Source organism: Salmo salar, chromosome 19 (assembly GCF_965601325.2).
Source record: "Salmo salar chromosome 19, fSalSal1, whole genome shotgun sequence".
In the NCBI taxonomy this organism is placed as follows: Eukaryota; Metazoa; Chordata; class Actinopteri; order Salmoniformes; family Salmonidae; genus Salmo; species Salmo salar.
This window is the reverse complement of record NC_138309.1, coordinates 73,304,538-73,328,541: the sequence shown is the minus strand read 5'-3', so window position 1 is coordinate 73,328,541 and position 24,004 is coordinate 73,304,538. Positions and strand designations below refer to the sequence as shown.

The window sequence follows — 24,004 nt, the reverse complement described above, 5'->3', positions numbered from 1 at the left end:
ATACAATTTAAACGTGTAATTTACTATTATTGCCTTCCGAAACTGATATATTCAAAGAAAGACAGTAGCTAGCTAGCACCAAGTGGAATTTAAATCAAATCTGTGCTAGCATAGTTCCAGTTCTCTTAGTGTTTTGCTGTTTCACAATGTGTAAATAAAGCTTTATAATTCTGTAGGAAATTATATGCGCATGCGTACACCGGTACACCAGAAGTGAATTGGTTTTACGTGAATTCTGTAGGGAGAAATTGGCCCGTTTTTCTTATTCAATATTGTTCATACAACAGTAAGCGACAACACATCACCACGGGACGAAAATAAGATCTGAGCTGTAAAACAATATGCCCAAGAACAAAGGTAAAGTGTTAGAATTGCCGTATTTTCCCGTAATGTGTGGCAATCTCTGTCCGGCATCTCTGACTAGCTACACGCATTGAAAACGTGACACAATTGAATCAAAGACAGTAACCTTCTAGTTTAGCTAGCTAACCAGCATGTCTCGTTAACCATTAACTAGCTAGAGTTCATGTTCAGAAGTAATGTTACGTACAAGCTGGCTAAGTGAAGTTTACAGCAGCCAGCTCGCTATATTGCATTTTTTAAGTGGAGCAAATTAATATCATTCTGTCGTTTAGTTAACTAGCCGGTTTGCTCATCACTCACCAGCTGGCATTGTCCGATTTCAAAAAGGCTTTACAATGAAAGCAAAACATTAGATTATGTCAGGAGAGTACCCAGCCAGAAATAATCACACACCCATTTTTCAAGCTAGCATATAATGTCACAAAAACCAAAACCACAGCTAAATGCAGCACTAACCTTTGATCTTCATCAGATGACACTCCTAGGACATTATGTTATACAATACATGCATGTTTTGTTCAATCAAGTTCATATTTATATCAAAAACCAGCTTTTTACATTAGCATGTGACGTTCAGAACTAGCAAACATACCGAAAACTTCCGGTGAATTTACTAAATTACTCACGATAAACGTTTACAAAAAACACAACAATTATTTAAAGAATTATAGATACAGAACTCCTTTATGCAATCGCGGTGTCAGATTTTAAAATAGCTTTTCGGCAAAAGCACATTTTGCAATATTCTGAGTAGATAGCTCGGCCATCACGGGCTAGCTAATTTGACACCCACCAAGTTTGGCGTTCACTAAACTCAGAATTACTATAATAAAAATTGGATTACCTTTGCTGTTCTTCGGCAGAATGCACTCCCAGGACTTCTACTTCATCCACAAATGTTGTTTTGCTTCAAAATAATTCATAGTTATGTTCAAATATCCTCTGTTTTGTTCTTGCGTTCAAGACACTATCCGAACGGTGACGCGTGGACGCATGTCGTGACAAAAAAATATAAAAAATATTCCATTACCGTACTTCGAAGCATGTCAAACGCTGTTTAAAATCAATTTTTATGGGATTTTTTTTGTAAAATAGCGATAATATTCCGACCGGGAGACATCTTTTTCGTTCAAAGACTGAAAATGTAAAATGGACTCTTCACGTGCACGCGCGCCCCTGTCTCATTGTTCTCAGATCGACCACTCTCCAAATGCGCTACTGTTTTTCAGCCTGGGACAGCAGAGTCATCATTCAACGTTCTGGCGCCTTCTGAGAGCCCTATGGGAGCCTTAGAAAGTGTCACGTTACAGCAGAGATCCTCTGTTTTCGATAAAGAGGGTGTAGAAGGCCAAGAAATGGTCAGAGAGGGCACTTCCTGTACAGAATCTTCTCAGGTTTTGGCCTGCCATATGAGTTCTGTTATACACAGACACCATTCAAACAGTTTTAGAAACTTTAGGGTGTTTTCTATCCAAATCAAACAATTATATGCATATTCTCGTTTCTGGGCATTAGTAATAACCAGATTAAATCGGGTACGTTTTTTATCCGGATGTGAAAATACTGCCCCCTACCCTAGAGAGGCTAAGAACAAATTCTTATTTACAATGACAGCCTACCGCTTCGTGATGAGCGGTTACAATGACGGTTGATGCCCCTATAAGTGCATCGACAACGTCGTTCCCGCAGTGACCGTACGTACATATCCCAACCAAAAGGCATGGATTACAGGCAACATCTGCACTGAGCTAAAGGCTAGCGCAAAGTGGGACACTAACATCGACGATTATAAGAAATCCTGCTACGCCCTCCTACGAACCATCAAACGGGCAAAGTGTCAATACAGGACTAAGATCGAATCCTACTACACCGGCTCCAGCGCTTGTCGGATGTGGCAGGGCTTGCAAACTATTACAAACTACAAAGGGAAGCACAGCCACGAGCTGCCCAGTGACGCAAGCATACCAGACAAGCTAAATGCCTTCTATGCTTGTTTCGAGGCAAGCAACACTGAATCAGCTGTTCCGGACTACTGTGTGATCAAGCTCTCAGTAGCCAATGTGAGTAAGACCTTAAACAGGTTAACATTCACAAGGTCATAGGGACGTACGGATTACAAGGAGGCGTACTTGGAGCATGCGCTGACCAGCTGGCAAGTGTCTAAACTGACTTCTCCCTGGCCCAGTCTGTAATACCTACATGTTTGAAGCAGACCACCATCGTCCCTGTGCCAAGAACGCCAAGGTAATCTGTCTAAATGACTAGTGCCCCGTAGCACTCACATGTGTAACCCTGAAATGCGTTGAAAGGTTGGTCATGGCTCGCATCAACACCATCATCCCAAACACCCTGGACTCACTCTAATTTGCATACTGCCCCAAAAGATCCACAGATGCAATTTCTATTGCGCTCCACACTGCCCTTTCCCACTTGGACAAAATTAACACCTACGTGAGAATGCTGTTCATTGACCACAGCTCAGCATTCAACAACATAGTGCCCTCGAAGCTCATCACTAAGCGAGGGTCCCTGGGATTGAACACCTCCCTCTGCAACTGGATCCTGCACTTCCTGATGGGCTGCCCACAGGTAGTGAGCATAGCCAACAACACATCTGCCACGCAGACCCTCAACACGGGGGGCACCTCAGAGATGCGCGCTTAGTTCTCTCCTGTACTCCCTGTTCACCATGAACTGTGTGGCCGTGCGACTCCGATACCATTAAGTTTGCTGACAACACAATGGTGGTGGGCCTGATTACTGACGACGATGACACCGCCTATAGGGATTAGGTCAGAGACCTGGCAACACCAGTAAGACAAAGGAGCTGATCGTGGAGTGTGTTGAGAGCTTCAAGTTCCTCGGTGTCCACCTCACTAACGATCTATCATGGTCGTGAAGAGGGCACGACAACAGCTGTTCAGCCTCCCCTTAGGAGGCTGAAAAAATGTGTCATGGGCCATCAGTCCTCAAAGTTCTAAGGCTGCACCATCGAGAGCATCTCTATTGGCTGCATCACTGCTTGATATGGCAACTTCTTGGCTTCCTACCGCAAGGTGCTAAAGAGGGTTGTGCGTATGGCCCAGTCCATCACTGTTTTCGACCTCCCTGCCACCCCAACCTCTATACCAGGCAGTGTCCGAGGAATGCCCAAAATATTGTCATACTCTAGCCACACAAGCCAGAGAATGTTCTCCCTACTACTGCACGGCAAGCTGGTACCAATGTATCAAGTCTGGAACCAACAGGATCCTAAACAGCTTCTACCCCCAAACCATAAGGCTTCTAAAAACTACTGCTAAATAGCTAATCAAATAGCTTCTCGGACTACCTGCATTGACCATTTTATTTGCACTAACATTCTTACACTGACTCTATGCACTCACACTGGACTCTACTCACACATACTTACACTGACAACCCAACATACACTAGATACACACACATTGATGCGACACACTCACACACACTTTCCTACACACCAAATACGCTGCTGCTACTGTCTTTTTCCCCCACATTTTGTTACGTTAGTGTTATTCTAAAAAGGATTAAATAAATAAAAATACTCAACATACTACACACAATACCTCAGAATGACCTAGTGAAATCAGGTTTAGACATTTGCAAATGTATTCAAAATAAAAAACATACCTTATTTACATAAATATTCAGACCCTTTGCTATGAGACTCAATTGAGCTCAGTTGCCTCCATTGGTCATCCTTGATGTTTCTACCTTGATTGGAATCCACCTGTGGTAAATTTAATTGATTGGACAGGATTGTGTTGAGGCACAGATCTGGGGAAGGGTACCAAAACATTTATACAGCATTGAAGGTCCAAGAACACAGAAGGGCCTTGGTCAGGGAGGTGACCAAGAACCCGATGATCACTCTGACAGAGCTCCAGAGTTCCTCTGTGGAGATGGGAGAACCTTCAAGAAGGACAACCATCTCTGCAGCCCTCCACCAAATCAGGCCTTTATGGTAGAGTGACCAGACGGAAGCCACTTCTCAGTAAAAGGCACACGACGGCACGCTTGGTTTTCCAAAAGGCACCTAAAGGACTCTCGGACCATGAGAAACAAGATTATCTGGTCTGATGAAACCAAGATTGAATGCTTTGACCTGAATGCCAAGAGTCACGTCTGAAGGAAACCTGGCACCATCTCTACAGTATAGAATGGTGGTGGCATTATCATGCTGTGGGAATGTTTTTCAGCGACAGGGACTGGGAGACTAGTCGGGATTGAGTGAAAGATGAAAGGAGCAAAGTGTAGAGATCCTTGATGGGAACCTGCTCCAGAGTGCTCAGGACCTCAGACTGGGGCGAAGGTTTACCTTCCAACAGGACAACAACCCTAAGCACACAGCCAAGACAACGCAAGAGTGGCTTCGGGACAAGTCTCTGAATGTCCTTGAGTGGCTCAGCCAGAGCCCGGACTTGAACCCGATCTAACATATCTGGAGAGACCTGACAATAGCTGTGCATTAACGCTCCCCATCCAACCTGACAGAGCTTGAGAGAATCTGCTGAGAAGAATGGGAGAAACTCCCCAAATACATGTGCCAAGCTTCTAGCGTCATACCCAAGTAGACTCAATGCTGTAATCGCTGCCAAAGGTGCTTCAACAAAGTACTGAGTAAAGGGTCTGAATACTTATGTAAATGTAATATTTCAGTTTGTTTTTATAAATTAGCAAAAATGTCTAAACCTGTATTTGCTTTGTCATTTATGGGGTATTGTGTGTAGATTGGGGGGGGGGAACTATTTAATCAATTATAGAATAAAGCTGTAATGTAACAATGTGAAAAATCAAGGGGTGTGAATACTTTCCGAAAGCACTGTATATGTATAGTACACAGCTACCTCAATTACCTCGTACTCCTGCACATCGACTCGGTACTGGTACTCCCTATATAGAGCCATGTTATTTTCTACTCCCCGTATATAGATGACCATGTTATTCACTGTATTTATTCCTCATGCCAGTATTTATTTTTATTTCTTTTTTTACTCCCCAATTTCGTGGTATACAATTGGTAGTTAGTCTTGTCTCATTGCTGCAACTCCTGTACGGACTCGAGAGTCGAAACACCAACCAAGCCGCACTGCTTCTTGACACAATGCCTGCTTAACCCGGAAGCCAGCTACACCAATGTGTCGGAGGAAACACCGTACACCTGGTGACTGTGCCAGTGTGCACTGCGCCCGGCCCGCCACAGGAATTGCTAGTGCGCGATGGGACAAGGACATCCCTGCCGGCCTAACCCGGACGACGCTGGGCCAATTGTGTGCCCGCTCCATGAGTCTCCCAGTCGCGGCAGGGTGCAACAGAGCCTGGACTCGAACCCAGAATCTGTAGTGACACAGCTAGCATGGCGATGCAGTGTATTAGACCACTGCGCCACTCGGGAGGCCTCGTGCCACTATTTCTAGTTTATATATTTTCTTTAACTCTGCACTGTTGGGGTTGCAAACTTACTTAATTAAGATCTTTTCAGCTAAACATGTTCTATTCATTTGTAAAAATGTCTAAAAACATTTTTCCACTTTGACGTGTGTGTGTGTTGTGTGTTGTGTGTGTGTGTGTGTGTGTGTGTGTGTGTGTGTGTGTGTGTGTGTAGGCCAGTGACACAATCTCAATTAACTTTTTTTCTTTTCTTCAGGCTATAACACAACAAAATGTGGAAGAAGTCGAGGGCTGTGAATATATTCTGAAGGCACTTCATACAGTCTGGATGAGAGTGTCTGCTAAATGACTAAAAGTGGTCTGGTATGACTGAATTTCTTTCTCTCTGTCCTATCTCTAGGTAAGGGAGGAAAGAATCGTAGACGTGGAAAGAATGAGAACGAGTCAGAGAAGAGAGAGCTGGTGTTCAAAGAGGATGGGCAGGGTGAGTGGAGGGAGTGAGGGTGATGGGGGAGTGCAGGGGTATCTGCCAGGGCTTGTGTGAGGTGCAGGTTTTTGCTCCAGCAAAGCAGTAACATGGCTGATTCAACTAACCAAGTCTTTGTTCAAGACATGATTGGTTGGTGTGTTACTGCTTTGGCTAGAGAAAAAGCCTGCACCTACACCAGCTCTAAAATAAGACTCATTTTTAATGTTGTAAAATAACAGCTACCAGTCTCTTCCCTGTGTAGAATACCTCAACTGCTCCTAACAGTGCTCTAGAATAAATGTGCAGCTCCCTTTTTGTCCAGGGATCTAAATTGCAGATAGAACTAGAGCCCTGTTTTAGAGAAGACATATTGTATTGAGGGTTGTTAAAGGAATTTAATATCTTGATGATAATAATCAATAATCAATTCGCCTTGACTAATGCCCAAGGTTTGTAAGACAATGGGTTATAATAATTAGGCAAGGACTCAGCTTTCTGCAAAAGGTATCTGTAGCTTTATTCAGAGAACGTTCTGAGGTCAGGATAACAAAACAGTCATTATATAGTTCTTGCTTACTTACGCACATGCATTTACACACAAACTGTTGGTGACCTGCATCCCCCATAAACTTCTCACACTGTTTATCACTATCCAGAGCTCAGCCTGTTCTTTTCCCTCAAGGTTAGGAATTCTTTGAAGCTTTTACTCCCTTGACCATCTGTCTCCTGGTGTCCCTCCTAATTGCATACACACATTTCTTTCCCTCTCCAGTGGTTCCTGGACTTTCCGGAACTAATCAGACTAATAGATCCCTACATTGATCATTACATTGATTATTCATTAAACCTGCTGTATGACTAATAATTCATCATGGTTTATTGATTCATTTACATTTATTAGATAATTCTCTTATCAAAGGTGTAGGCATTCAGACGTAATGATCAGCATGGCTATATTCAGTGGGAGCAGTGTACCCCTCTCTCCTGTGCTGTAGAGTACATAGTTGAAGTCGGATGTTTACATACACCTTAGCCAATTACATTTAAACTCAGTTTTTCACAATACCTGACATTTAATCCTAGTAAAAATTCCCTGTCTTAGGTCAGTTAGGATCACCACTTTATTTTAAGAATGTGAAATGTCAAAATAATAGTAGAGAATTTCTTTCTTTCATCACATTCCCAGTGGGTCAGAAGTTTACATACACTCAATTAGTATTTGGTAGCATTGCCTTTACATTGTTTAACTTGGGTCAAACGTTTCGGGTAGCCTTCCACAAGCTTCCCACAATAAGTTGGTTGCATTTTGGCCCATTCCTCCTGACATAGCTGGTGTAACTGTCAGGTTTTTAGGCCTCCTTGCTTGCACACACCTTTTCAGTTCTGCCCAGAAATGTTCTATGGGATTGAGGTCAGGGCTTTGTGATGGCCTCTCCAATACCTTGGCTTTGTTGTACTTAAGCCATTTTGCCACAACTTTGGAAGTATGCTTGGGGTCATTGTCCATTTGGAAGACCCATTTGCGACCAAGCTTTAACTTCCTGATTGATGTCTTGACATGTTGCTTCAATATATCCACATAATTTTCCTTTCCTCATGATGCCATCTCTTTTGTGAAGTGCACCAGTCCTTCCTGCAGCAAAGCACCCCCACAACATTTTTTATTTATTTATTTTTATTTCACCTTTATTTAACCAGGTAGACAAGTTGAGAACAAGTTCTCATTTACAATTGCGACCTGGCCAAGATAAAGCAAAGCAGTTCGACAACATACAACAACACAGAGTTACACATGGAGTAAAACAAACATACAGTCAATAATACAGTAGAAAAATAAGTTTATGTACAATGTGAGCAAATGAGGTGAGATAAGGGAGGTAAAGGCAAAAAAAAGGCCCTGTTGGCAAAGTAAATACAATATAGCAAGTAAAACACTGGAATGGTAGATTTGTAGTAGAAGAAAGTGCAAAGTAGAAATAGAAATAATGGGTTGCAAAGGAGCAAAATAAATAAATACAGTAGGGGAAGAGGTAGTTGTTTGGGTTAAATTATAGATGGGCTATGTTCAGGTGCAGTGATCTATGAGCTGCTCTGACAGCTGGTGCTTAAAGCTAGTGAGGGAGATGTGTTTCTAGTTTCAGAGATTTTTGTAGTTTGTTCCAGTCATTGGCAGCAGAGAACTGGAAGGAGAGACGGCCAAAGGAGGAATTGGCTTTGGGGGTGACCAGAGAGATATACCTGCTGGAGCGCATGCTACAGGTGGGTGCTGCTATGGTGACCAGTGAGCGGAGATAAGGGGGGACTTTACCTAGCAGGGTCTTGTAGATGACCTGGAGCCAGTGGGCTTGGTGACGAGTATGAAGCGAGGGCCAGCCAACGAGAGCGTACAGGTTGCAGTGGTGGGTAGTATATGGGGCTTTGGTGACAAAACGGATGGCACTGTGATAGACTGCATCCAGTTTGTTAAGTAGGGTATTAGAGGCTATTTTGTAAATGACATCGCCAAAGTCGAAGATCGGTAGGATGGTCAGTTTTACGAGGGTATGTTTGGCAGCATGAGTGAAGAATGCTTTGTTGCGAAATAGGAAGCCAATTCTAGATTTAACTTTGGATTGGCGATGTTTGATGTGAGTCTGGAAGGAGAGTTTACAGTCTAACCAGACACCTAGGTATTTGTCGTTGTCCACCTATTCTAAGTCAGAACCGTCCAGAGTAGTGATGCTGGACAGGCGGGCAGGTGCAGGCAGCGATCGGTTGAAGAGCATGCATTTAGTTTTACTTGTATTTAGGAGCAGGTGTATTTAGGAGCAGAATTGAACCCTGTGGCACCCCCATAGAGACTGCCAGAGGTCCGGACAACAGGCCCTCCGATTTGACACACTGAACTCTATCAGAGAAGTAGTTGGTGAACCAGGCGAGGCAATCGTTTGAGAAACCAAGGCTATTGAGTCTGCCGATGAGGATGTGGTGATTGACAGAGTCGAAAGCTTTGGCCAGGTCAATGAATATGGCAGCACAGTATTGTTTCTTATTGATGGCGATTACGATATCGTTTAGGACCTTGAGCGTGGCTGAGGTGCACCCATGACCAGCTCTGAAACCAGATTGCATAGCGGAGAAGGTGCGGTGGGATTCGAAATGGTCAGTAATCTGTTTGTTGACTTGGCTTTCGAAGATCTTAGAAAGGCAGGGTAGGATAGATATAGGTCTGTAACAGTTTGGGTCAAGAGTGTCCCCTCCTTTGAAGAGGGGGATGACAGCAGCTGCTTTCCAATCTTTGGGAATCTCAGTCGACACGAAAGAGGTTGAACAGGCTAGTAATAGGGGTTGCAACAATTTCGGCAGATAATTTTAGAAAGAACGGGTCCAGATTGTCTAGCCCGGCTGATTTGTAGGGGTCCAGATTTTGCAGCTCTTTCAGAACACCAGCTGAATGGATTTGGGAGAAGGAGAAATGGGGAAGGCTTGGGCGAGCAGCTGTGGGGGGTGCAGTGCTGTTGACTGCAGTAGGGGTAGCCAGGTGGAAAGCATGGCCAGCCGTAGAAAAATGCTTATTGAAATTCTCAATTATAGTGGGTTTATCGGTGGTGACAGAGTTTCCTATCCTCAGTGCAGTTGGGGAGGTGTTATTATTCTCCATGGACTTTACAGTGTCCCAGAACTTTTTTGAGTTTGTGTTGCAGGAAGCAAATTTCTGCTTGAAAAAGCTAGCCTTGGCTTTTCTAACTGCCTGTGTATATTGGTTTCTAACTTCCCTGAAAAGCTGCATATCACGGGGGCTGTTCGATGCTAATGCAGAATGCCACAGGATGTTTTTGTGTTGGTTAAGGGCAGTCAGGTCTGGAGAGAACAAAGGGCTATATCTGTTCCTGGTTCTAAATTTCTTGAATGGGGCATGCTTATTTAAGATGGTGAGGAAGGCATTTAAAAAAAATAACCAGGCATCCTCTACTGACGGGATGAGGTCAGTATCCTTCCAGGATACCCGGGCCAGGTCGATTAGAAAGGCTTGCTTGCTGAAATGTTTCAGGGAGCGTTTGACAGTGATGAGTGGAGGTCGTTTGACCGCTGACCCATTACGGATGCAGGCAATGAGGCAGTGATCGCTGAGATCTTGGTTGAAAACAGCAGAGGTGTATTTAGAGGGCAAGTTGGTTAGGATGATATCTATGAGGTTGCCCGTGTTTACGGCTTTGGGGTGGTACCTAGTGGGTTCATTAATAATTTGTGTGAGATTGAGGGCATCGAGCTTGGATTGTAGGATGGCTGGGGTGTTAAGCATGTCCCAGTTTAGGTCACCTAGCAGCACGAGCTCTGAAGATAGATGGGGGGCAATCAGTTCACATATGGTGTCCAGAGCACAGCTGGGGGCCGAGGGTGGTCTATAGCAGGCGGCAACGGTGAGAGACTTGTTTTTAGAGAGATGGGTTTTTAAAAGTAGAAGTTCAAATTGTTTGGGTACAGACCTGGATAGTAGAACAGAACTCTGCAGGCTATCTCTGCAGTAGATTGCAACACCGCCCCCTTTGGCCGTTCTATCTTGTCTGAAAACGTTGTAGTTAGGGATGAAGATTTCAGAGTTTTTGGTGGACTTCCTGAGCCAGGATTCAGACACGGCTAGGACATCCGGGTTGGCAGAGTGTGCTAAAGCAGTGAATAAAACAAACTTAGGGAGGAGGCTTCTAATGTTAACATGCATGAAACCAAGGCTATTACGGTTACAGAAGTCATCAAATGAGAGCGCCTGGGGAATAGGAGTGGAGCTAGGCACTGCAGGGCCTGGATTCACCTCTACATCACCAGAGGAGGAGGAGGATAAGGGTACGGCTAAAAGCTATGAGAATTGGTCGTCTGTGACGTCCGGAATAGAGAGTAAAAGGACCAGGTTTCTGGGGGCGATAAAATAGCTTCAAGGTATAATGTACAGACAAAGGTATGGTAGGATGTGAATACAGTGGAGGTAAACCTAGGCATTTAGTGATGATGAGAGAGATATTGTCTCTAGAAACATCATTGAAGCCAGAAGATGTCATAGCATGTGTGGGTGGAGGAACTGAAAGGTTGGATAAGGTATAATGAGCAGGGCTAGAGGCTCTACAGTGAAATAAGCCAATAAACACTAACCAGAACAGCAATGGACGAGGCATATTGACATTAAGGAGAAGCATGCTTAGCCGAGTAATCAGAGGGTCCAGTGAGAATTAGATAGCCAGCCGAGCCACAGGTAGCAAGCTGGTAGAAGATGGAGTGAGGTCTGTTTTTAGCCACCTCGTGCGTTTCCGTCTGTAGATTAGTGGGGTTCCGTGTGGTAGGGGCGACCAGTCCAATTGGCAAAATAGTTATAGTTATAGTGGCCCAAGAAAATTGTCCGATAGACCTATTCAGATAGCAGCCGATAAGATGACTAACGATTATCGGGCCGCAGATGGGCGTTCAGGTTACGTCGCGACGGAGGGGCCAGTTGGATAACTCCCTCGGGCAGATAATGTCGGTAGTCCAGTCGTGAAGGCCCGATGGGGCTCCGCATCGGCAGTAAAAACGGGTCCGGATAGGTGATTGTAACATGATGCTGCCACCCCCGTGCTTCACGGTTGGGATGGTGTTTTTCGGCTTGCAATCCTCCCCCTTTTTCCTCCAAACATAAAGATGGTCATTATGGCCAAACAGTTCTATTTTTGTTTCATCAGACCAGAGGAAAAAAAGTACTATCTTTGTCCCCATGTGCAGTTGCAAACTGTAGTCTGGCTTTTTTATGGCGGTTTTGGAGCAGTGGCTTCTTCCTTTCTGTGCGGCCTTTCAGGTTATGTCGATATAGGACTCGTTTTACTGTGGATATAGATACTTTTGTACCCATTTCCTCCAGCATCTTCATAGGGTCTTTTGCTGTTGTTCTGGGATTGATTTGCACTTTTTGCACCAAAGTACGTTCATCTCTAGGAGACAGAACACGTCTCCTTCCTGAGCGGTATGATGCCTGCAAGCAATAGTACTTGCGTACTATTGCTTGTACATATGAACGTGGTACATTCAGGCGTTTCGAAATTGCTCCCAAGGATGAACCAGACTTGTGGAGGTCAAGAATTTTTTTCTGAGGTCTTGGCTGATTTCTTTTTTCTAAAGATGTCAAGCAAAGAGACACTAAGCTTGAAGGTAGGCCTTGAAATACATCCACAGGTACACCTCTAATTGACTCAAATGATACAATTAGCCTATCAGAAGCTTCTAAAGCCAAGACATAATTTTCTGGAATTTTCCAAGCTGTTTAAGGCGCAGTCAACTTAGTGTATGCAAACTTCTGACCCACTGGAATTGTGATAGTGAATTTTAAGTGAAATAATCTCTGTAAATAATTGTTGGAAAAATTACTTGTCATGCACAAAGTAGATGTCCTAACCGTCTTGCCAAAACTATAGTTTGTTAACCTCTCTAGGGTAGGTGGCACCAAATCGTCCCACCTACGCAACAGCCAGTCTAATCCCGTGGCGCGATATTCAAATACCTTAAAAATGCTATTACTTCAATTTCTCAAACATATAACTATTTTACACCATTTTAAAGACAAGACTCTCCTTTATCTAACCACACTGTCCGATTTCAAAAAGGCTTTACAAAGTCCAGCAAGCGCCAGGACCGTCTCCTAAAGTTGATTCAGCTGCAGGATCGGGGCACCACCAGTACAGAGCTTGCTCATGAATGGCAGCAGGCAGTTGTGAGTACATCTGCACACACAGTGAGGCGAAGACTTTTGGAGGATGGCCTGGTGTCAAGAAGGGCAGCAAAGCCACCACTTATCTCCAGGAAAAACATCAGGGACAGACTGATATTCTGCAAAAGGTACAGGGATTGGACTGCTGAGGACTGGGGTAAAGTCATTTTCTCTGATGAATCCCCTTTTCGATTGTTTGGGGCATCCGGCAAAAAGCTTGTCCGGAGAAGACGAGGTGAGTGCTACCATCAGTCCTGTGTCATGCCAACAGTAAAGCTTCCTGAGACCATTCATGTGTGGGGTTGCTTCTCAGCCAAGGGATTGGGCTCACTCACAATTTTGCCTAAGAATACAGCCATGAATAAAGAATGTTACCAACACATCCTCCGAGAGCAACTTCTCCCAACCATCCAGGAACAGTTTGGTGACAAACAATGCCTTTTCCAGCATGATGGAGCACCTTGCCATAAGGCAAAAGTGATCACTTCCGTAATTTCTGGACTATTAAGCGCACCTGAATATAAGCCGCACCCACTGAATTATTAAAAAAAAACAAAAAATTTAACATAAATAAGCCGCACATGTCTATAAGCCGCAGGTGCCTACCGGTACATTGAAACAAATGAACTTTACACAGGCTTTAACGAAACATGGCTTGTAACAAAAATAAATAGGCTTTAACGAAACACGGCTTGTAACAAAAATAAATAGGCTTTAACGAAACACGGCTTGTAAAAAAAAAAAAAAAAATTGCAGTAAGCTTTAGTTGTCTTTGCACTGAGTCAATTCCTCACGCTGCTGTTTCCAACGTCTTATCATGGACTCATTAACACCAAGCTCCCGTGCAGCAGCTCTATTTCCTTTTCCAACAGCCAGATCAATCGCCTTCAACTTGAAAGCTGCATCATATGCATTTCCCCGTGTCTTTGCCATGATGAGGGTGACAAAATGACTACCGTAATCAGAATGATGGGAAGTTTGAGAGCGCTCGATTTAATCTAAACAGTAAACAAAAAAGTTGTTTGACCTTAACCCGTTCGGCAATTTCATTGGTCTAATGAAAGCTTCATGCCGCCAAAGAACTGAGCACGTCACAGAATTTTTTTTTTGGGGAGAATTTTTGTTGTTGTTGTGAAAGCGGGTAAAATACATATATTAGCCGCGTCATTGTTTAAGCCGCGAGGTTCAAAGCCTGGGAAAAAAGTTGTGACTTATAGTCCGGAATTTACGGTAAGTGGCTCGGGGAACAAAACATCAATATTTTGGGTCCATGGCCAGGAAACTCCCCAGACCTTAATCCCATTGAGAACTTGTGGTCAATCCTCAAGAGGTGGGTGGACAAACAAAAACTCACAAATTCTGACAAACTCCAAGCATTGATTATGCATGAATGGGCTGCCATCAGCCAGGATGTGGCCCAGAAGTTAATTGACAGCATGCCAGGGCGGATTGCAGAGGTCTTGAAAAAGAAGGGTCAACACTGAAAATATTGACTCTTTGCATCAACTTCATGTAATTGTCAATAAAAGCCTTAGACATTTATGAAATGGTTGTAATTATACTTCAGTATTCCATAGTAACATCTGACAAAAATATCTAGACACTGAAGCAGCAAACTTTGTGGAGATTAATATTTGTGTCATTCTCAAAACTTTTGGCCACGACTGTAGGTGTGTCCCTCCTGTGATGTTGAGTCTTTCTCTCTCTCTCCTGTAGAGTATGCCCAGGTGATTAAGATGTTGGGTAATGGGAGGTTGGAAGCCATGTGTTTTGACGGTGTGAAGCGGCTCTGCCACATCCGAGGAAAACTCCGGAAGAAGGTCACACACACTTCCATCACACTGAAACACAGAGGAAACCCTGACTGATGCTGACTCAAAGCTTTTTTCACTATGGACTGTTACACTGTATAGACTCTAGTGTATCTGAAGAATTTAATTTGTGTTTTCGTTAAGTATTCAGACCCCTTGACCTTTTCCACATTTTACGTTACAGCCTTATTCTAAAATGTATTTAAAATAAAAAATAAAAAATCCTCATCAATCTACACACAATACCACATAATGACAAAGCAAAATCAGGTCTAGAAATGTTTGCAAATTTATTAGAAATATAAAAAATTGAAATATGACTTTCAGGACTTTTACTCAGTACTTTGTTGAACACCTTTTTGCAGTGATTATAGCCTCAAAGTCTTCTTGACGCTACACGCTTGGCACACCTGTATTTGGGGAGTTTCTCCCATTCTTCTTTGCAGATCCTCTTAAGCTCTGTCAGGTTGGAGGGGAGCGTCGCTGCACAGCTGTTGTCAGATCTCTCCAGAGATGTTCGATCGGGTTCAATTCTGGGCTCTGGCTGGGCCACTCGAGGACATTCAGAAACTTGTCCCCAAGCCACTCCTGCGTTGTCTTGGCTGTGTGCTTAGGGTCATTGTCCTGTTGGAGGGTAAACCTTCGCCCCAGTCTGAGGTCCTGAGCGCCCTGGAGCCGTTTTCCATCAAGGATCTCTCTGTACTTTGCTCTGTTCATCTTTCCCTCGATCCTGACTAGTCTCCCAGTCCCTACCACTGAAAAACATCCCCACAGCATGATGCTGTCACAACCATGTTTCACTGTAGGGATGGTGCCAGGTTTCCTCAAGACATGACGCTTGGCATTAAGGCCAAAGAGTTCAATATTGGTTTCATCAGACCAGAGAATCTTGTTTATCATGGTCTGAGAGTCCTTTAGGTACCTTTTGGCAAAGTCCAAGTGGGTTGTCATGCCTTTTACTGAGGAGTGGCTTCCGTCTGGTCACTCTACCATAAAGGCCTGATTTGGTGGAGTGCTGCAAAGACCTTCCTTCTGGAATGATGGAGGCCACTGTGTTTTTGGGGACCTTCAATGCTGCAGAAATGTTTTGGTACACTTCCCCAGATCTGTGCCTGGACACAATCCTGTCTCTGAGCTCTACAAACTACCTCATGGCTTGGTTTTGGCTCTGACATGCACTGTCAACTGTGGGACCTTTTATATAAACGGGTGTGTGCCTTTCCAAATCATGTCCAATCAATTGAATTTACCACAGGCGGACTCCAATCAAGTTGCAGGAAAACCTCAAGAATGATCAAAGGAAACAGGATGCACCTGAGCTCAATTTATTTAGAGTCTCATAGCAAAGGATCTGAATACTTATGTAACTAAGGTATGTTTGTTTGTTATTTAAAGTTTGTAAACACATTCTAAAAACCTGTTCGCTTTGTTATTATGGGGTATTGTGTGTAGATTGAGGGGGGAAAATGTATTTAATCCATTTTAGAATAAGGCTGTTAATTTAACAAAATGTGGAAAAAGTCAAGGGCTCTGAATACTTTCCAAATGCAGTGTATATCAACCAAACCTTTAAATAGTTATTCATTCATCTGATTAATTCCTCAAAAGCGTTCTTATGTTGTTTCTCTCCTCTCTTCTTCCAGGTGTGGATTAACACATCAGATATCATCCTGGTGGGATTGAGAGATTACCAGGTGAGATGACCAGCAACATACCACTACAGTTGTTGTAGGGTGTGAGTCTGTGTTTTTTTGTCACTGTATCATAAAAAGAGGTTTGGGTTTCTCTCTCTCCCCTATAGGACAACAAAGCTGATGTGATCCTGAAGTACAATGCAGACGAGGCCAGAAGTCTAAAGGCTTACGGAGAACTGCCGGAGCACGGTGAGTACCAGGAAGAGTAGCTGTCCCTACAGTAACAGCTAATGGGATTTGTATAGTGGTCATGTAGGAGAGGAGATCAGTAAAGGAAGCTAGTTGAAATGATTGAGGCACACAGACCATGACAGCCACTGTTGACTGCTCTTTCTTGCCCAGTTTTTGTGTTGTTTTGTTTGCACTTCCTTGTTCTCTCTCTGATACCTCCTCTTTCTGTGTCCTCCCTCTCTTAGCCAAGATCAACGAGACCGACACCTTCGGTCCTGGGGACGATGAAGACATCCAGTTCGATGACATTGGAGATGATGATGAGGACATTGATGATGTAGGTGCTAAATCTATATTTGTATTGCTTTCTGGAAGTTTCAATTTAGAAGTGTATTTTGAATTCCCTCTCTTTGTTTTTCTCCTTTCCCCCTCTCTTCCTTCAGATCTAAGGATCTTCTCCAAGAGGGTATGGTTCGATTTTCCCCTCCTCGCCAAAAATCAACACACCCGAAAATCAACACAGGACTTCTGTACCCCACACACACACACACCAAATTTCAAGGAGGTTGACCCTCCCAATTTCTCATTGATACCATGACTGCAGCTACTCACAATCTCTTGTGTTATCTTTTTCATGTATTCATATCAATTTCACGCAGAGTGGAATTTACTTACAAGTACAGAATCTCTGGATTCGCAATAAAAAGATAAAATGGTTTATGTTTGGTCTTGCGGTCTGTATCATTGTAGTTGAAAGTTAACATCGCTCTTTATATTAGTTAGGATGATTTTTATTGATAACGAAACACATTACTCCTGAAGTTGCCTCTGTATCCTTTGGAATGTTTGTTTAATTCAATATTGTATTCCTGATGACATTTTGCAATTACAGAACTAATTGTTTGTATTGATCAATGCCTAATTGAAGGCTCTACCCCCCCCTTCTGTTTTTCAACAGTGTCTGTATTTTACTATTGTTTCCCCATGTTTGTTTGTTTTATGTTTGTTTTGATCCACTACCAGAGGGATGTCACAAAGCATCACTCGATTTAAGCAAGGTAATTCCAAAAAAACGTTTTTAGTTTGGGTTATTTTCCTAAGCTATTCTTGAATATGTGTTGTCTCATCAATTATTCCATGCCTATTTCTAGAAAATATTAACTTATTTTAGAATATTACAGAATGTTTTTTATCTGGTATCTCCTTGGTCCTGCTTTGTGACACCTCCCTGTCTGTCAGAGAAAACAGCTAGCTGCTAACTAGCCTGGTGCTCCAGTCTTGCGCAGGTTGGAATTTGTTATGAATCTTGCCGTGGAGGCAGCACTGCAGTGGTCGCTAGCTGGCACAGCCACAGTCATAACCCTAATGCCTGACTCAAACCTTCAATTAAGACCAAAAAGCACAGTTTTGTTTTCATACATTTTTACGATATAGACAATTTTTACTTTGCAGTTGGTTCATTTAGCGCAGGGATGGGCAACTCCAGTCCTCAGTGGCCAGAGTGGTGTCACAATTTTTCTCCATCCTTAGAAAGCATGGCTGAGTAAACTAATTGCATTCTAAACTGAAGATCATGATTAGATGATTTATTGGAGGCAGGTATTTTAGCTGTGACACCAATCAGGCTCCTGAGGACTGGAGTTGCCTATCCATGATCTAGTGGAAATCGCTCAGTTCTACCCCCAGGGCAAGATTCATGACAATCAACGTCAACCTGTGTCTGTTGCTGCCCTAGTCAATTCCTCTGTTCCTTTACTGTCATGCCTAAGATGTCATGCAAGGCTTGGCATCTATAGAGGAGTTGGCGGCAACACATACAGTATATGGGACAAGCCTAGATAAATATCACTGGACTGTGTCTTGAACACCACTGCCAGTGCTTGTGTTGAGCTATAATGTACTATGATGTCTGATGGCTCACTATAGGGATTTCCAATAAATAACTTCATTCCATGGGCTTGACATGATCTTTCTGAAGTTGCATTTCATACAAAGTTACGGCGGCGCATAAATGGCCCAGCGTTGTCCGGGTTAGGAGAGGGTTTGGCCTTCATTGTAAATAAGAATTTATTCTTAACTGACTTGCCTAGTTAAATAAATGAAAAAAAAGGTCTTCCCTGAGAAAGATGGGAACCTGTGCTTGTATGTTTCAACCAGACGGTGGTGCCACATTCAAACCTTAAATAAACCTTATAAAACATTGTTATTACGTTAATAATATTACACAATGAAGTAGTAATACAAAGATGTTTCTGTAATACAGGTTTGTTTTTTCGATTTGAACATTCTTGTTGGTCTTTATATTTGTAAGGTTTGGATGTAGCATATGGAGATGTATAAAATTGAGTCCTCAGCCAGAAGTGTCCCCCACTTGTGCAGCGGAATAGCTGGCTTTTGGCGTGGCACGACTGGTAAAATGCTTCGGGAGGGCATTCACTTGGGCTAGTAAAGCAGAGGTCCTGGGTGGTATGGGGGGTGATAAGAGACTTAATAAAGCCTAGGCCACCGTGTGGCTGCCTTACTAACGTCTGCGTGTAGCATCAACTAACATGTCGTCATATCAACACCTTACTAACGTCTGCATGACGCCTGCGTGTTAATGAAAGTCATAAGGTGCATAGTGGATATTTATATTAATTAAATCTCAACCATAAATATTAGAATCTTACAGTTTTCCCGTGCAAGCCGACATTCCAAAGTAGCCGCCGAGTATAGCCTATGGCTTGTGTATTTCCTGTTATCGCTAATGGCCTAGAAAAGATTGGACAATCTATAGGTAATCTGTCTTTCTTTCAACACCTCATGGTTTGTTATCTTATCTCGCTGTAGATCTACATGTTAGCCAATCACAGACTGTTGTTACCAGTTCCCAGTAGCTTACATCAGACAACCAATAAGAGTTGTGTCCACGACTTTCAGTCGAATAGAGGAGTTCATAGGCTTTCCCAGAGGGTCCTTGCTATTCTGCATTCTTGGGATGTCCCTACCTCTATCAAGTGTACATGTAAAATGGTTAAGTTTAGTGTTAGTTTAGTGTTCAGGGTAAGGACGTCCCAAGGAATCCGGATAGCAATGACCGTTGATAGAGTGAGAGACTAACACGGTATTTGTTAGCTTGGAGGCGACACAGACCTTTTACAAGCAGCAGAAGCGATTTTCGAGTGTTTGCCCCAGATAGTTTCCTTAGAGATGATGAAAATAATGTCATTGATCCAACTGAGTAAGTAAGTATGTTATATTTAAGTTGTGATATCGTTAGGAAATATTTAGGCCTACTGTGTTGATAAATTTGGTTTATTTTAAAATAATTTTTGTTGATAACGAGTTGAGGCCTTTTGCCTTTAGGTAGGCCATTGTAAATAAGAATTTGTTTCGTTAAATAAAATAAACAAGGTAGAAATTGTGCTACTAATGCACAAACAAGTCTCATAAAAGTAATGATGTTTTTGTTTGGTTAGCTTTTGGAAATTGTAGAAATAAAAAATTGTCCTTCAGAAGTAGCTAGGCAGGCTAACGTTAGTAAGCTAATTAATTTGCTAGTTATCATACAGTAGGTGTATAATAATAATAATGATATAGTTAATATAAGTAGACATGCAATCATAATTGTCATAGCGCATATAAAGCACTCACAAGCTACCGATGGCTGAAAACACAATCGTCACGGGACGAACGAGTGACGAATTTCTGCAAGTGTATACTCGTCAGACGTCATGATATGTCATCAGAAGTGTCCACTTCATTTGATGGCTGAGGGGAGAGGGTGTGTCTTTTAAGTGTTTGGAATGAAGCCAATGAGACGACAAGTTATCATGCACATTTTTTCACTTGAGAAATACTGCACCAAACATCTTAGAAGCACAATTTTACATCTAAGAACTCCTGGGCAAAACGTAGAAATTAATTACAGATTTCTTGATTTATCTTAGATACATTTGGACTATTTTGAGGAAGTGTTTCTGGCGATGTTGTTGCTCAAAAGGGACAAACAACAGTAATATGGCCGTTATTTGTTTTTCAAGCAAAGATCTTTAGGGAGTATTTTTTATTTTATTTAAGTATGCGAGCACAGATGTTCGCTTTATGGAACGCTGTTTGAGTCTTTGCATGTCAAAACAGATACAATAAGCTTTTATTTGACACGTCAAATAACACAATTCTAGTATAGAATGTTGTGTGTGATGAATTTGCACTTGTAAACCAAGCGCCACCATGGGGCTCCCGAGTGGCGCAGCGGTCTAAGGCATTGCATCACTGTAGTCCCTGGTTCGAATCCAGGTTGCATCACATTCTGCCGTGATTGGGAGTCCCATAGGGCGGCGAACAATTGGCCCAGGGTAGGCCGTCATTGTAAATAACAATTTGTTCTTAACTGACTTGCCTAGTTAAATAAAGGTTCAATTTAAAAATAAATAATTAAAAACCATTTCGATCAGTAGCACTGTCAAAGATGTAGAATACTGCTTATTACCAATAAGGTATTATTTGTTCAACCGAATGAGAAAACGTCTGTGTGTGTGTGTGTGTGTGTGTGTGTGTGTGTGTGTGTGTGTGAACCGATGTGAAATGGCAAGTTAGTTAGCGGTGGTGACGTCACTCGCTCTGAGACCTGAAGTGGTTGTTCTCCTTGCGTTGCAAGGGTCGCGGCTTTTGTGGCGCGATGGGTAACGATGCTTCGTGGGAGTCAGTTGTTGATGTGTGCAAGGGTCCCTGGTTCGAGCCCAGGTTGGGGCGAAGAGAGGGACGGAACCTACACTGTTACATGAGCACTTGACATTAGATCAAGATCAAACATGGTATCTAGCTAGCACAAAGGCAATCAGCCTGAAAACAATGACCAGTAGAAACTGCAGTCATTTTCAATATTCTTAGCAATGATTTAGGAATCCATGAGCGTAAGTATTAGCTAGGTAGCCACTTGTTGTTCTCCTATTGAAATAACTGGCTAGCCAGCTTCTTAACCCTGTTGCCCAAAACGAACTTGTATTAACAGCCAGCTAGCTTCATCTGGCTAGTATGTGTTGTGAAGCTAGCCACAATAATGATTAGCCACAATAGTGGAATTTGCGTTTTGTCTTCAAAATAAAAGTCCCTATATGAAAGTGATGCAGAAGGTCACAATTGGTGGAATCATGACATATTTAGACTAGATAATGTTGAACAAGTTTGGCGTGTTGGAATGTGGAGCAATGAAATGGGGTATGAGTCTACTGGGTGACACCCACAGAACAGAACTGTGAAGTGTTTATATTAGTATCATGCTCTTATTGCGGGACTGTGACTGTGTGAAATCACCTCTCCAGTCAGCCTATTGTGTGTATTGACATTCATATTGCGCTGTACAGCTTTACCTAAGGATTGGGGATCAATGAAATGGGGTATCAGTCTACTCAGCACCCAAGTGCTTTTTTCCCCCAAAGTCCTCAAGAGTTATCAGGCTCCAAAACATCCACGTTGTACTTATGGAATAGTGTTCAATACAAATGTGGCTCAATTCACAGTGGTTTCAATGTCCCACAATAAGAGCTACGACGTTAATGTTCGGTAGGTGTCACTGTGTAGACTGATACTCCATGTCATTGATCCACAATCCATAGGTAAGGCTGTACAGTGAAATATGTAGGCCCCTAATGCAATTCTAAAGTCTAATACATCCAGTGTGATTTCAACAGATTTTTGTCTAATTAAGAAATGATCGTATTTTGTTGAATTTAAATAAGAACATTCCAAACTCGTTTAGCATTATCTATTCCATTATGGCATGATTCCACTATTTGTATTAATTTGTATCACTTTGAATCAGATACATTTATTTTGAAGGCGAACCGCAAATTCCACCTGTGTAATCCTTATTGTGGCTAGCTTCACATAGGTGGGTCCGCCCACCATTAATAAAATAAAAACTGTCTTATTAATTAGGGGTATTTTTGGGGAAGAACATTGTTTGCATCCATCAGCTAGCTAGCTTTTTTTACGACCAGCGCTGTCCAGAGCTTGGGGAAGTGTCTGCGCTTGTGCTGCAGCGGCAGGTGCGTGAGACAAAACTTTACCAGCATCATAGCATACATATCGGTGATTCGCTATGACGTATGTAACACGAGTGAAAGCGTAATCAATGTGTAACAAATACGTAAAAAAATCATGAACGTGTTAAATTATGTGACGTGCAGTCATATTCAGGTCCTGATTGGTCAAATAGTGTTATTTGACGTATCTTTTTTGACACGCAAAGACCCAAACGGGGTTCCATATCGCTTCGCCTAGGAGCAAAATGAGTTATGCTAGGAGCAAACAGAGCCTATGTATGCGGACCCTTTCGTCACTGTCAGAGTGGGGATGATGCAGCAGGAGAGAATAGAATATACATAGTTTACACTTTTCACAATACTGAGCCAAACTAAATCGAGCTGTAGGCCTACTGGGCTGGATATATGTTCACTCTAACTTCTCCACATCTTATTTTCCTGCTGCTTCAGAAATGTAGCTTGAACAAACCCTTTCTCAAAATGGTAGATGCCTTGTCTCATTTTCTTTATCCAGGGCAACATATAGGATCTGACACGCGCATGTGTGAACGTTTATTTGGTGTCGCTGTTCGGAATGACACCCCTATGAGACCGTATTGTCTCGACTCACTGCCCGTGTCATATATCCTGCAGCTCTTGCGCAACACGTTTTCGATAAGCTCTCAGACCTTGGTAAAAATGTTGTGCGCGTTTTCATGACCATTATTAGCCTAAAAAATGTATGCGGAGGTCTCGCTGGGGAGAGATTTGTAAAGAAGGGATAATCCGATTTCTGCGTGAAACGGAAGTCTGAAAGAACCTGTAAATTGCATTTAAATTAATCCCACCCCAGAAATAGTCAGTTGCAGCACTATGACCAAACGACTACATAGGGGACTATAATAGCCAGCCTGTGTAATGTAATTATAAATCAATGGTCACATATAAAACACATCTAGTGCATTAAGCCCAGGCTATTGCTACATGTTTAATTTTCAACACATGTTTTCCCAACGACCACAGGGCTCCATAAATATTTTTATGGAGCCAAACTTTGTGCAGCAACAGCCTCTGCAGGCATAACCATGCATGTGGCCCCTGTTTGCCTTTAGCCCCAGGAGTGTGTGATTGCAGCTGCAATTGGGGTGTTTCTGCATGTGAGCATTCCTGCGCCTTCATGAATGCCCCCGCCTCAAGCATCTCATTAGTTCCTGCATGAATACCTGCCTTGAGCACTACATCTTCATGCTTGTGTGACACTTTTGAATGTTGGTAAAAAGATAAATAAAAGTATTATCTGAGTTTTATGCCCCTGCCCCTGTACAGGAATTCTGCTAGCTAGCTAGCGTACAGGGGGAGACACCAGTAGACAG

The 24,004-nt window shown here is 42.7% G+C and overlaps 1 protein-coding gene across 1 annotated transcript; it reads left to right on the top strand.

Moving 5' to 3' along the window:
- Positions 1–195: 195 nt before the first annotated feature.
- On the top strand, positions 196–18,579 carry LOC106579473 (eukaryotic translation initiation factor 1A, X-chromosomal). Its single transcript, XM_014159414.3, has 7 exons — positions 196–357; positions 6,176–6,259; positions 14,667–14,770; positions 16,405–16,455; positions 16,563–16,644; positions 16,872–16,963; positions 17,070–18,579. Exons 1-7 carry the CDS (start codon positions 342–344, stop codon positions 17,073–17,075), a joined length of 435 nt encoding a protein of 144 aa, XP_014014889.1. The 5' UTR covers positions 196–341; the 3' UTR covers positions 17,076–18,579.
- The last annotated feature ends 5,425 nt before the right edge of the window (positions 18,580–24,004 follow it).

Bases quoted from the DNA above. Each gene is read 5' to 3' on its own strand.
- LOC106579473 (XM_014159414.3), top strand. The intron at 14,771-16,404 runs GTCACACACACT...CTCTTCTTCCAG, and splicing joins GAGGAAAACTCCGGAAGAAG to GTGTGGATTAACACATCAGA. The intron at 16,645-16,871 runs GTGAGTACCAGG...TCCCTCTCTTAG, and splicing joins CGGAGAACTGCCGGAGCACG to CCAAGATCAACGAGACCGAC.